The 12,403-nt window shown below is 49.9% G+C and overlaps 5 protein-coding genes across 6 annotated transcripts; 1 reads left to right on the plus strand and 4 right to left on the minus strand.

Moving 5' to 3' along the window:
• Nucleotides 1-49: 49 nt before the first annotated feature.
• Nucleotides 50-2,074, minus strand: FOXG_00539 (uncharacterized protein; the record flags this gene model as incomplete). The annotated part of the gene is made up of 4 exons (XM_018376949.1): nt 1,545-2,074; nt 669-1,485; nt 148-618; nt 50-94 (listed from the first exon to the last, which is right to left on the minus strand). The coding sequence occupies exons 1-4, from the start codon at nt 1,685-1,687 to the stop codon at nt 50-52; spliced, it is 1,476 nt and encodes a 491-aa protein (XP_018232595.1). The 5' UTR covers nt 1,688-2,074.
• Nucleotides 2,075-2,230: 156 nt separating this feature from the next.
• Nucleotides 2,231-4,167, minus strand: FOXG_00540 (uncharacterized protein). The gene is made up of 2 exons (XM_018376950.1): nt 3,505-4,167; nt 2,231-3,448 (listed from the first exon to the last, which is right to left on the minus strand). The coding sequence occupies exons 1-2, from the start codon at nt 3,760-3,762 to the stop codon at nt 2,483-2,485; spliced, it is 1,224 nt and encodes a 407-aa protein (XP_018232596.1). The 5' UTR covers nt 3,763-4,167; the 3' UTR covers nt 2,231-2,482.
• Nucleotides 4,168-4,283: 116 nt separating this feature from the next.
• FOXG_00541 (uncharacterized protein) lies at nt 4,284-7,001 on the plus strand. 2 transcript variants are annotated; one of them, XM_018376951.1, is made up of 4 exons: nt 4,284-4,585; nt 5,394-5,758; nt 5,815-5,926; nt 5,977-7,001. In XM_018376951.1, exons 1-4 carry the CDS (start codon nt 4,563-4,565, stop codon nt 6,521-6,523), a joined length of 1,047 nt encoding a protein of 348 aa, XP_018232597.1. In that variant the 5' UTR covers nt 4,284-4,562; the 3' UTR covers nt 6,524-7,001. The 2 variants fall into 2 exon arrangements, with proteins under 2 accessions (XP_018232597.1, XP_018232598.1); XM_018376952.1 differs by lacking the exon at nt 4,284-4,585 and having other exon boundaries at nt 5,303-5,758.
• FOXG_00542 (uncharacterized protein) lies at nt 5,303-7,783 on the minus strand (the record flags this gene model as incomplete). The annotated part of the gene is made up of 3 exons (XM_018376953.1): nt 5,303-7,148; nt 7,262-7,571; nt 7,736-7,783. 3 exons carry the CDS (start codon nt 7,781-7,783, stop codon nt 6,982-6,984), a joined length of 525 nt encoding a protein of 174 aa, XP_018232599.1. The 3' UTR covers nt 5,303-6,981.
• A 3,068-nt stretch (nt 7,784-10,851) lies between these two features.
• Nucleotides 10,852-11,007, minus strand: FOXG_17896 (uncharacterized protein; the record flags this gene model as incomplete). The annotated part of the gene is made up of 1 exon (XM_018397905.1): nt 10,852-11,007. One exon carries the CDS (start codon nt 11,005-11,007, stop codon nt 10,852-10,854), a length of 156 nt encoding a protein of 51 aa, XP_018232600.1.
• Nucleotides 11,008-12,403: the final 1,396 nt, after the last annotated feature.

Below are 12,403 nucleotides of genomic sequence, written 5' to 3' on the forward strand. Positions count from 1 at the left end.
CTTCCTGACCACCTGATATGACCTGTCGAGCTCATTCTCGACAGCACACCTAATTTTTAGGGCGGCTACGGCAGGCCACACGCTCCTCTCGCCTCTGAGAACCCAGTAGTTGAGGGTCTCTCGTGTGGGAGTTTCTAGTAATCGCACAAAGTCCCCTGCTGTCACTTCGGGCACGAGAACCATGGAAGCAGCCGGGACTTGTTCATCAACCAGGAAGCGACGTATACCGGTTGGCAGGAGATTTAGTGTGTCCAGCTGACTGAGGCGGTGCCTTATCTCCAACCCAACCATGCGTACGAGAAAGGCAGATATCTGTGTTGTCTTGCTCCGTGACTCTACTAAAGATGGACCATGCATATCAGACTGAATAAAGGGAATGAGATACGGTCGAGCTTGGCTGACAATGAAATGATTGACGTTGAATAACTCAGCAATGCGTCGTAAAGGTGAGTCTCGATCGGAGTAGGATGTATGAGTCCAATGTCGAAAGTCAATTGTGTTAGCTGGTGCCCACGGTACAATGCTGCCGTGGGCGTCCTTGCAGAGCATAGTCGTCTTGCGGTGGCCATAGAGAGAAGGCGATGAGGCATTCGACGCTACAGCAGCGGTCCAGATCAACTAAGACGAGTCAGCAGGCTTCGTGAATAGTCAATGTTTCAAGAACATACCACATTAGGCGCAGTCAGATAGTTGAGGAGCGTCGGTACACCCCCCTGGCCCTCCGTCGCAACAGTTATGTTCAGCACCCGCTTGCTCCGGTTATAGGCCTCCTCGAAAGTCAAATCGCCAACATTGGCCCTCACACACTCCTCCAAAACAGTCACGTCAAGAAAGTACCCCTCTTTGGAGAAACGTCTAATCCTCCGCAACAGAGTTTCCCACCGCGACCTGAAGGTCTGAGCCGTTGAAGTGTCCCCGTTCTCATGACCATTCTTGGACGCAAATGCCGAGAGATCGATACCATCGCCACTCAAAACAGCCGGTAGCTCATCTTCTGTATGAATAGCGACCAGAGCCGCGATCAAGGCGCCTGTAGCCGTTCCCGTAATAATGCGCGGAAGTAAACCACGCAGAAAGAGAGCCTTCACAACGCCCAAATGGCACATGCCAAATATGGCACCACCTTGAAGGACGAGTGTACTCCTCCCAAAAGCCTGTCTTGTGTCATGGATACAGTCTAATTTCATCTGCGTCGTCAACGATGGCCCCGTGCCATGTATAGCCGATGGAGTTGTAGGCAGGGCGCGAATATCTTCCACTGCCTCGGCAATCTGTGTGATGTACTCTTCTATAAGGTACTTGGTTCCGGCAAATGATCGATTGTAGAGTTTGGGTGAGGTAATGTTCCCGAGGTTTCGAACAAGGCCGGATCTTAACAGGTTGACGAGCTGCTGAAAGTTTCCATCTTCCCGCGCGGTCGCGAGAGAGTCTAGGCGTTCTGCAATGAGTCTCCAGTCGTAATACTTAGAAGCTGGATTGTTCCTCCTGTGAACTTGTTAGCGTAACGCATCTAAGTAGACATGACATTTTGTAAGCAGACTTGCCATAGATCAAGGCCCAGGAGGTTATCCAGGTGTAGCGCGGCCTCCTCCCAGTCCTCAAAGGCCTCGGCGGTTCTCAATAGATCCAGCCATAGTTCAACGGGGCTTTTGCGCGCGTACCAACTCCGCAGCTTCTGCAACGACATAGTTAGGAACGACAACGTCGCGTATCACGGATAGGAGGAACAGAGAGTTTACCCTCTGCCAGAAGCTGGCCACATCCACGACGACACCCCATACGGTGATTACCACCCCCATTGCGCGTTACCGAGGGCCGATCACAAGCACAAGCACCATTTGCGAAGTGTCGTGTTTTGCGAGCGTTTAGCGACGAGATCACACGCACCCAGTGTACCTTGGGACTATGTCATAAACGCTAGATACCGCATGCAGAACCGGTGAGGGGGGCTTCTTAGGGTGTTTAGGTTCGTCTATCAGAAAATCGAGATATTATTTTATAGGATATGCAAGATAGGTTGGTGTTGTTGAGTTTCGTAGAGCTCCCCGCAGCTGTTCAACAAAGTACCTCCTTGAGCAAGGTAAGGTAATGCTTGACGCTAAATCGGCATGTGATTGCCAATGAGACCACCAGTTTTTGAGACATGGAATCTCGGAGATTGAGCCACACTCACATGCACATACATATATGGCTAGTATTCATCATCAGCGTCGCGTGAACGATTTTTTTTGTGATCAAGTGTGGTTTATTTATTATGTTGCGGCTTATTGTATCGGCGAAGGTTTTACACAAGGGATTCAGTACAGATGTAGCTTTGCTGTTATTGCCCTCAAAAGTCTAAAATATAATACAAAAACCACCAATTTCTGCGATACTCTGTCTCGGAGACAGTTTGATATAATCATATTATGCAGCAATGACCTCCTTTGCTCGCCATGCAAATATCCATCCCATTGTCTCTGAAACTCCAAAGATGTCCGTTTTAATCGTCATCATCATCGATGACATTTCTCCGGCGGGATCTTCCTGCCACTTGTTCGACTTCGCTGAGATCATCTTCGTCCTCACTGCGATCCCTTGTCCTCTGACGTTTGGAGCGAGGCTTCTCCTCTTCGTCGTCATCGGGAAAATCATCTTCGTCATCATCATCGCCTCCGCTTTCCACTTCTTCGTCGTCACTATTGACGATGAAGCCATCGTCGAGGGAGTAGCCTTCATGCCGACCAACAGCATGCTCAAGCTCCTCGTCTGATTCCTCATCTCTTCGCCTTCTAGGCTTGCCCGAACCAGGTGCGCCGCGCTTGCGAGAGCCTCCCGCGCCTCGGCGCCCACCTTCAAGGTCCCCAATAGACAGTCCTCCTCGTGATCGGCCATACCCACCATCCATCTTGGCAGCAGCATTCTCGCGTCGCCTCTGTGCCTTCATTCTTTCCTTCTCAGCCAATTCGGCCTGCTTCTTCTGGAGTTCGGGGTCGACAGTAGTTTGGATGATCATGTCAGTTGCATTCGCAGGCTTACTGGCGACAGCCATCCTCTCAGCTAGGAGAGTCAGCGCGTCGTCTCCAACAGCTTTGTTGGGTCGAACATTGTATTGCTCTGTGATATGCCCAACCGTCATGAGGATGTTGCTGTGCAACTCGGCGGCAGCAGCGTAGTAGTGACCATCGTTAACCTCGTTGTAGGGCTTGTCTGGTGGTGGGGCGAGCGCCTTTCTCTGGATCTCATAGTGCTCTCCGCCAACGGAGATGGTCACTGACCCGTCACTCCAGTGAAAGATGTTTGTGTTACTCTTGAATTCGCCGGTGCTGTGATCTTTTCGTACTCGAGCGACATGCTTAGGATGTTCAGCTTTAGCATTTGCCAGGTCGAATTCTGTCGGTTCAAACGTCTCGGGATCGTACACTTCAGGCATTATCTTCATGAACTTGGGGATCCGTAGAATTCGAAGCTATATCGTCAAAGTCAGCGCCATGAGGCTTCTGCAGAGCAAGTAAAAATGCATACCGCGCCATCTTTAGGCTTCGGAATTCGATGTCGATAGGTTTCGACGTTTTGGATAGCTCGTTCTTTTGTCTGGACTTGAGCCTGGTCGTCGTCATCGTTGCGATACCGCGCGTAGCTGTCCCCCTCTGGATCTGAAGCAAGTTCATCATCCTCATTGACAGGCTCCTTGGTAGGTACAACATCATCGTCGCCATCATCACCGAAGAGGTCGTCGCCGCCCTCGTCGACTGATTCAATTGGGTCTTCTATGTCGGACATGTTGTAGGTTCTTTGTGGTGACGGAGAGTGAATTAAAACAGTGGAAGGGAACAGTGAAAGAAGCGGTTGGTTTGCGCGCAAAGTGAGCTTGCAGTCGCGCCTTACTTTCCGTGACCGCGGATCCGTTTGGCTGATTGTGGCTCTAGGCCTGAGGTTGGGAGGTAGGTGCACCAGCCACTGCAATATCCGTTTTGTCGATATTCACAGCCACAACCTGTGCCACACATAAACAGATGGCAACCTAAAGTTTCTCTGCCTCAAGTTAGTGGAGACGAGAACGAAGGAACAAGTGTGCTGCAGCGTCAGGAGGTTTGAGAGGAGGAAAAAAGTGGCGGAGAAGTGGCAGGAGTGTCAAGATGCTCCCCTTCGAATGCTCTGAAACAGGCATGGCGCGCTTCAGGTGACAAAACAGAGCCAGTCGCATGAGACGAGTAGGGAGGCTTCTGGAGACGGGATGCGATGCGATGCACTAGCGTGAGGCCCCGTTGTGGCGCTCATCCGCTAAAGTTACGGGGTACTTAGCCGCTATTCATCAACCTGGAAGCCCAAGCCCCGACACCGACACCTCAAAAACCCCCTTTCTCAAACCGACTCGAGCTGCTGATATCGGATTTGATCTGATATTGATCCTGACAACAACACGCAGTCTCAGTCAGGCGGAAGGCAATACCAACGACCGCTCAAGTCACCGAACATACCCCAATACCGACTCGAGCGCGTTCTCCCTTTATTTGGGAAGCCCTCGTGGAATCCTTCTCAGGCGCCTTTGCTCACGATTTCACCCCGCCTTTCTGTCAACCATGTCGAACCTCTTTTCTGGCATGTGAGTATATATTTTCATTCTTCAGTATCATCTCAGTTTGTCTTTTCTCGTCATTGGATCTTCATTGTCAGCATCACCTTTGTGTGGCTTGTCTCCGGGTTCTGCCACTGTTCTTGTCATGTCTCCATCATGAATCCTAGAAGAGCCGCCGCCTCTTGTAGAGGTAAAATATCTATGTCCACCAGCCACGACCCTCTACTCCTATGCGAGTGCAACATTGCAAATTCTTCATTTCGGATACACTCGAACCTGGAGCCAATACCCTTGCGCACTCCTTGTCGCAGTGCAGGACAACTACCGAGAGACTGAGGGTCAACTGTACACAATCAGACTCTCACCATGTGGTCCCCTGGTACACTAGTACTTCGTCCAAGACATGCCCCAAAGCTTCATGAGCTGGAAACATTCATTTTCGAGCCTCTGAAGACGTTGCTTTAGGATTCCTTAGGAGAAACTGATCACTCTTAAAACCCTCGTCATGATGGGCATTCTCTGGTAGTGCCTATTGGACATCATGGATAGTTCCTCACTCATTTATCATCCCTACCTACTTACCTTTCCTATCATCATTCCTCTCCCTTGCAAGGGCGCCACGCATGGCGCTTTTCTGCGGCTGCCATGGGCAGACCTGTCAGTGTTTCAACCATCTGTGCCATTTCAAGCATAGCGTGCTGTCACATCTATGGCTAGGTGCTCTCCTACCTACCTGTACCTGTGCTGACTTGAAGTGACTTTTTTGTTCCTTCCTCACCTTGGTCCTATTTCGATAGCATCCACTTCATTACGCTTGCTAACATAACATCACCAGTAACGCTCGATTCCGAGGTGGCTCAGCTAAGCCTTCTTCTGGCCCTCAAAAGAGCCCAACTGGTTCTACTGCCAGTCAGCCTCCACCGCCAGAGCTGCCTACTCAAGGGAGCCAATCTTCCTCAGCTAGCTTAGCTCCCAAGGTCCCCCCTCTGCCTAACTCTCCTTCACTCGCTCAGACCATTGGCATGGATGACTCTAGCGGCGTCATGAGCGGCGACGAACTAATTTCTTCCTATCATCTTCCTCGACCTCTCCCTCTGTGGCTCAATGCCCAATATGCTAAGCACATAGTAAAGGGTAATTTCATGACACTGAGCGCCCGACCCAAGACGGTCGAGCAAGGCGAGTGGATTGCACACCAGGGTGAGAATGAAACTCTGATATCACAATGAGTTCTTACAGGTGCTAACGCCGTTCAGTTGTTGAGCATTACCGCAACCTGTGGAATTTTGTTAGAGTTCTCCACGAAAAGGAGGATGATGGTACATCCATCTGCAACTCTACCAGCTGCCCTCGCATGTCTGCTGGAGCGTGAGTAATCAACACTCTTATCGGACCATACATTCACTTACGCTCGCTAGCAACCACTCCTTCACTTGGCTCAACCGTAACAGGGAGCCTGTTGAGCTTCCCGCCTATGAGTACATGACTCTTATGCAGCGATGGATTTCTGGTAAAATCGACGACACCAACATCTTCCCAACGGACCCTTCTGGTGTCTCATACGCCCACAACCCCTCCATCACCACCACACCTTTGTCCCAACTCTCGAGCCCTGGCGAGCCCGAGTACATCGGAAAGCGATCAGGCTTCCCTGATAAGTTCGTCGATATCTGCCAGATGATTTTCCGACAAATGTTCCGAGTCTATGCTCATCTCTACTGGGCTCATTTCACCGAGCCATTTTACCATCTCAACCTGGAGAAGCAGCTCAACAGTTGTTTCTCACACTTCGTCCTGACGGCTACGGCTCTGGATATGCTCAAGCCCGCTGAGCTGGAGCCCATGCAGCCTCTGATCGATCTTTGGGCCGCCAACGGAACTTTTCCTCCCGAGTCCAAGGCATATGAGTATGCCAACATCCGCGCCGGCGAGCGTCTTCTGCAGCTTTCCAATGTCCCCCAATAAGCATGGACTAGTACCGGTGTAGCGTAACACGAGAGGCGGAGAAGTTGGGGTATCGATCCTGTGGATCGACTCCCATGTACACAATCTGGAGGGCCTGTATCCAGCCTGGAGTCGGAGGGTTGATAAACCAGGCAGGTTAAATGAGACCGCATGATAAAGCATATTCTTGCAGTAGCAAAAGAGCTGCAGACTGGAGTTCGGGGGCCACGACTTAGTGCTTCGAGGGGGGCTTGACTATGAAGGGGACACACGACTGGTGGTAGACACACGAACTAGAAACTTTGACGTATCGATGTGAGGCTTGTTTCTAGGTCCCCAAACACAAATAGATTTCGAAAACTGAAGCAACGTAGTGTAGAAAATCACGAACGTGACCCATTTTGTCAAACGATGGATTCCTGCTCTCAGATTACTCGATCCATACCCGGGCTAATCGATATCTCGTCCCGTCATGCCTTTCAGTCATTCTTCGATCCCTTGTTGCACTGCGCGCTTACCTCGCTGATTTTGTATTCCACAATGACTGGTCGATCTTCCTCGATAACAAATCTGCCCGAGCCAACATACAACTTGTCCTGCAGAAGTTTCAACCCAGGAGCGTCAGTCTCGAACCTAATCTGCACAACTGACATCGTCAGTATCAAGTCCAGAATTGTCTCACAACAGCTCAAAACAATGTGGACAGGATGGCAGCTCAGCGTGAGGTCGACAACCATGTCATGGAATGCGGTAACTCACATGCATTTCCAAAGCCAGTCGTCGTGGCATTCGTATCTCCTCGAATCACTTTCCCCTCATCTCCCGCCATGTTGACGACACCATTGTAGCTAAAACGCAACAGGGAGCCAGAAGTATCACGCGCAACACTTGTTACTTCAAGCTTGACCCATTGACCATCAGGATCACGCCGAATGAAGTCGCTGCCATGGATGAACGTCGCCTCTAGAGGAGGCTCATATCCCGGCTCAGAGACGAGAGTACCCGCCTTGGGGAGAAAGGGAATGTTGAGGAGGTTAGAGGTGATGACAAGAGGATCATTTATGGCGATCTGTCATCCAAAGAATTAGTGATACGTGAATCCATTCTGAACGGGAGCAAATCGCTGGGCAGAGAAACACGGTGCTTGTAGGGTTTGAAGGCACAGGCTTTAGGCTGGAGACAAAGCCACAGTAATATATACAAAAGGCGGAGAAAACTACAGTCCCAACATACTTGAGCTGTGAAGGCAGGAATGAGTGTAGGGAAGTTCGTCAACTTCATGTCGAAAGATTTTCGACTGAATGTCGAGTCTCATTCTTGTTCTAAAAAAAACAAGCTAAGCAGCTACTAATAGGCTTTTCTATCTCACTGCTTTGGATCCAGTCTTGAAAACAAGAATGGGCGCAAATGCATACGACTTAGTGTGTTGAGCAAATGCATACGACTTAGTGTGTTGAGCAAATGCATCCCCATCTCGTATTATATCTGCATTCTCCGAGACCACAACAGAGGAGTTTGCACGCAACGGCGATACACTGGGCGAAGTGTGTGCGAGCATCAGCATCTGAACCATGACGCACATTGTGCTATTGTTGCCCTTGTGATAGGAGCATCTACCGAAGCGGATTTGCTAATCAATTACGAGATCTCTTGTTGTGTGACTGGTGGACAGAGCTGATATGGGTGCCCACAAGGGGCGACGATTTCGAGTGACGCAGGCCGTCCCAGACTCTGGAGGTCCTTGGGGGACCAAGGCACAGAGATCTGATGATAGGGGTACATACATGAACTGGGAGCCATTTTCTTGACAGGCAGAGATACATAAACCCGTTCTCAATAGTGTAAGATCAGGACCTATCGCCAATGACGAAGCACAAGGCCCCGTGGTATCAAAAGCGATTCGTGGGAACAAAACTGATGACATGGCGCAGAACGCCCGCAGATAATTTGGCTGACGATAATTTGAAAGGCCACCAACAAGGGTGATGTGTGTTCAAGGCACCAGTTACCAGTGTAACGACGTTCACGACACAATGACACCGCGAGCCCATCTGTTAGGTACAGTCAGGCTGCTTTCACAATGCACTCGCCAGAACCTAACATCAGACAGATTCAGCTAAGGACTGAACTATCGATGTAATTCCGGTTCATGATGGCGGCGTGGTGCTGTGTTTGTGCATGGGATATCTACACCAGAAGTTCTCGATACCGCCGGCCTGAATGCATCTCCGCCAACTCCTATTAGCCATATGTACCACCAGCTTCGTATGAAAAAGAAGATCGAGGTGCATTACCCGCCAGTTATGTTAAACACGGAGCATTGCGAAGGCTATCAGTGTATTTGAGGTCCTGGTGGCGCAGTCCGTTTATGCATTCTGGAACCGATGTCCCTTTTGCCCGGATACTCCGGTGTTGTCCATTGATTTCCGTAACCGTGCATTCCAGACTGCATGCATGGTCATAAGGCAAGATACTGTCGTAGAGAGCTGTTGGATATTGGGACTGTCATCCGTTTCAACCCGTCATGGCCCAGCTGCCCGGGTACCCCCCGCTTCCTTCTGTCAAAACCTTGTAGGCCCAGCATTTTGTCTAAGCCACTTGTTTCAGAAACACATCCGCTCGTGAGATCAAGTGGCTAATAGGCCCTTTCTCAGCTGTCAGGGTCGTGTCCCAGATGCGGCAAAGGGCACAAGGTTTCTCTCTGCCATATTCACCGTTGGACCTTCTCTAGATAGGAAGAAGAAACGATTGTCCCATTGCGGATCATCGTCGTCGTACCTGGAGCCAAGTTCAAGTACACTTACGCTCAAGTCCTGGTATTTCTTTGTCCTCATGCGCCTGACGATGTTCCAGGTATCACATCTTCGTTAGTTGACCAGGCAGAATGTCCGACGTGATGACCATGATGCTACCCAGAAGGCGCAGCTATCAAGTACTCTTGAAGATACTTGAATAACTCCTAATAGCGATGGTGATCTACTGGCCGACCCCAGTGTCAGACGTTAAAAGTAGTCGACAATCGCTATACAAGATGTGTGACTTTATCTAAAACAACAAGTGGATGATATCATGGATCGCAGTTTTACGAACTTGGCTCCCATGCTTGACTAATGCATACTGCGGTATTTGAGAAGTAAGGTTCCATAGATAGCTTGGAGACCAGTTGCTATCAATGCCTTCACTTCAAAGTATTCGGTATGTTGATATGCAAAGGATACCCCAGCTTCGCAAAATACACTTGATTGGGGTCCAAATTGCACTTGCAAAACAATACTAGTCCATATAAAGACAATTCGGTCTGTTTCGTCTCCCAGAAGGCAACGTGAGATTTCCTTGTTCCAAGATGTTGTGAGCGTCATCGCAGCTTGTCGGCTGCGACATACCTGTCCCACGTTAACATTTCTGGGTTACCAAGTTGTATTGTCGGCGAATCTTTATCCTGAAATGCCGCATGTGCCAACTTTTAATCCCTTGGGTGAGATTGTGGCGTGGACAATTTCATCATGTTGATGTCCGTGAGTGTTTCAGAAATCGAATACTAAGGCGCGGGGGTTATAGACACCGGGCACCTGTCTCCGGGATTGCCAGCCGCAGCCTCGTGATATGACATGATACTTGTCGAGGCTGATGCTGTCAAGAGCCTGAAATCCTTGCTCAGACACAGCAAAATCCAGAACGGTGGATCGTTATGCTGGAAATCTCTTCGCATACGATGAACGTGGGCCCAAACTCGGACAGGGATCCAGACCGCATGTTCGGGAGATACCCTACGCCACTTGATAAATGAAAGAGAGGTAACCAGTTAGTGTTCCAAGCTCTTCTGCTGCGTGCTGGTGGAATACCAGTAGTCAATCCATATATGATTCTTTGAGTGCGCAAAATGACTCTAGGCCGTAGTAAAGTTATCAGCGCAATCGGGCCACCCTCGGTCAGAATGAGCCCTGGATGATGATATGTGAAGGTGGAACGGAGGGAGACACAAAGGGCAACGCGATATCAAAGATTGGAGTCTAGTACTAGCAAGACCTGCGTTATTGTTCCTGTTCTAGGAAGAGTGTCATATGGAAGGCTGCGTCACGAGTAATACCCAGGAGATCTCCCAGCTGTCTTTCATGCCGGATATAGAATGAATATGATCCAGTACTGGAATCAATATTGCGTTAGATCAGGGGAACCGAAAAGCATGTGCATCTGAAACCGAAATGATTGAATTAGAGAGATTCTGCGTTGTCGTGGGGGCTAGAGTGAGTGTCCGATAATCGCAGCCTCTCTTCGAGTCATAATGGCGGTATCCCTTTGCTCACCAATGGGATATGCTGAGGCAGTTGGGCAACGACTTTGGGCGGCCTTCATATCGGATTCACATCGGCATTGGTGAGTAATGCCGCTGATGCGGCGATGAGGAGGCCATTCAGAGTCGTAGCAGGCCCTGTCTCATTGAACCCGTTTGTCTCGAAAGGTGATGAGGCTCTCGATATGACCAAAGCGTACGTCTCGGTAGCCATGCATGGGGTTCAAAGTTCTGAATTGTCAAGGATACGCTGCATAGCCCACTTGGGTTATTGATGACCAGAACTGGCTAAACTGCATGCACGAAGCGGAAGCCTGATTGCCTGGACAAGCAGTTTAGGAATGGAGCAGGCCGAGCAGGTCTGCCTTCTGGGCGAATGAAGCACCAAAACCGCTCGCCCTATTTAAATGATTGGGTGTCGTGACAGATTGGGCAGTTCTGAATAGCGCTGGCCGTTTACCCAACTTGACCCTCCCGGAACAAGATCCGGAAATCCATCGTAGCAGCAAAAATGCTCGTACACTTGATCACCAAGCGATAAGATTGTGCTTGGACAAGCAGATGGGACTTGAAATGACATTTCCATGCCTTTTTCATCAGCGTAAAACACAAGCCTGTGTTCGCAATGCATTCATCGAGATTCGGGAAGCATTCCAGATGGACAGTCTTTCGTTTTAGGGTCCAGTGTGTGATATGATATTTTCCGTTACGCGAGAAGGGTCCTCGGATTTGAAGCATGGACCCAGGTGCACACCAAGCACGAGGTGTTTGGGCCAAAGATCAGTCGAAGCCATGACGCTAGACCATCTGGTATCTGTCAAAGAGCAAGTCAGCAGGGTATGGGAAAGCAAGGTGCCTAACATTTTCCTGGTCGGCTAGGGAGAGGACGCGCACGCGTAACACACCGACAAAACAAAGTGCTCAAAAGAGAAGCACCACGAGCGGCCCATTATGCGACCGCGAAGCACAGTGGATCCATGGTATCAGGTGTATGAGCCTAGTGGTTAGAATTAGGGTTGTAGAGGGCGTGCAGTAGGAGCGTGTGGGAGCTGAGTCGCAGCCGTCTTCCCCAGCCACCCACAGTGACGGAAGCATCGAAGTCTCAGTGCATGATCAAGAGAAGCATCTCTTGGCTGATGAGCTATTGGAGATTCCGCAGGTGAATCGGACGACAACAGAGGCTTGAGGCGTGACATCGATGGTGTTCTTGCAGTCAAGAACGGGATTTGTGGTGATTGTGTGGGATGGTCTGTAAACGGCACTCATTGGGACCTCAAGTTCCGAGAACTGGTGTCTCAAAGGCAAAAATACCTTATCTTGGGAGGATGATGGAAAACTCTTGCCTGGGGCATCTATTATTCAGAGCTGTCCCGTGATCCTCCGCTCGGTTTCTTCATTGGAAAGGCGCTGTGCTGAACTAAGCCGAGACCTGCTCTATTACCGCGTGTTGCTGCTTCCGCTTGTCGAGAATAACTAGGGGTCAATCAGAATGGTTTCCCTGAAAATTGATGATTTTCACAGAGTGGACAAACACGCGCCAGGATGAAGCCAGTTGAGATATCCATTGTGAGGCGACTCCATTATGCCATGGGCGGTGAAATTGTCACCAT

This window comes from Fusarium oxysporum, chromosome 1, assembly GCF_000149955.1.
Source record: "Fusarium oxysporum f. sp. lycopersici 4287 chromosome 1, whole genome shotgun sequence".
In the NCBI taxonomy this organism is placed as follows: domain Eukaryota; kingdom Fungi; phylum Ascomycota; class Sordariomycetes; order Hypocreales; family Nectriaceae; genus Fusarium; species Fusarium oxysporum.

Excerpts from the sequence above, each read along its gene's own strand:
- FOXG_00540 (XM_018376950.1), bottom strand. The coding sequence starts at position 3,762 with ATGTCCGACATAGAAGACCCAATTGAATCAGTCGACGAGGGCGGCGAC. Across the intron at positions 3,449-3,504 it reads CGAAGCCTAAAGATGGCGCG|CTTCGAATTCTACGGATCCC; the intron begins GTATGCATTTTT and ends TTGACGATATAG.
- FOXG_00541 (XM_018376951.1), top strand. The coding sequence starts at position 4,563 with ATGTCGAACCTCTTTTCTGGCAT. Across the intron at positions 4,586-5,393 it reads TCGAACCTCTTTTCTGGCAT|TAACGCTCGATTCCGAGGTG; the intron begins GTGAGTATATAT and ends TAACATCACCAG. Across the intron at positions 5,759-5,814 it reads CGAGTGGATTGCACACCAGG|TTGTTGAGCATTACCGCAAC; the intron begins GTGAGAATGAAA and ends AACGCCGTTCAG.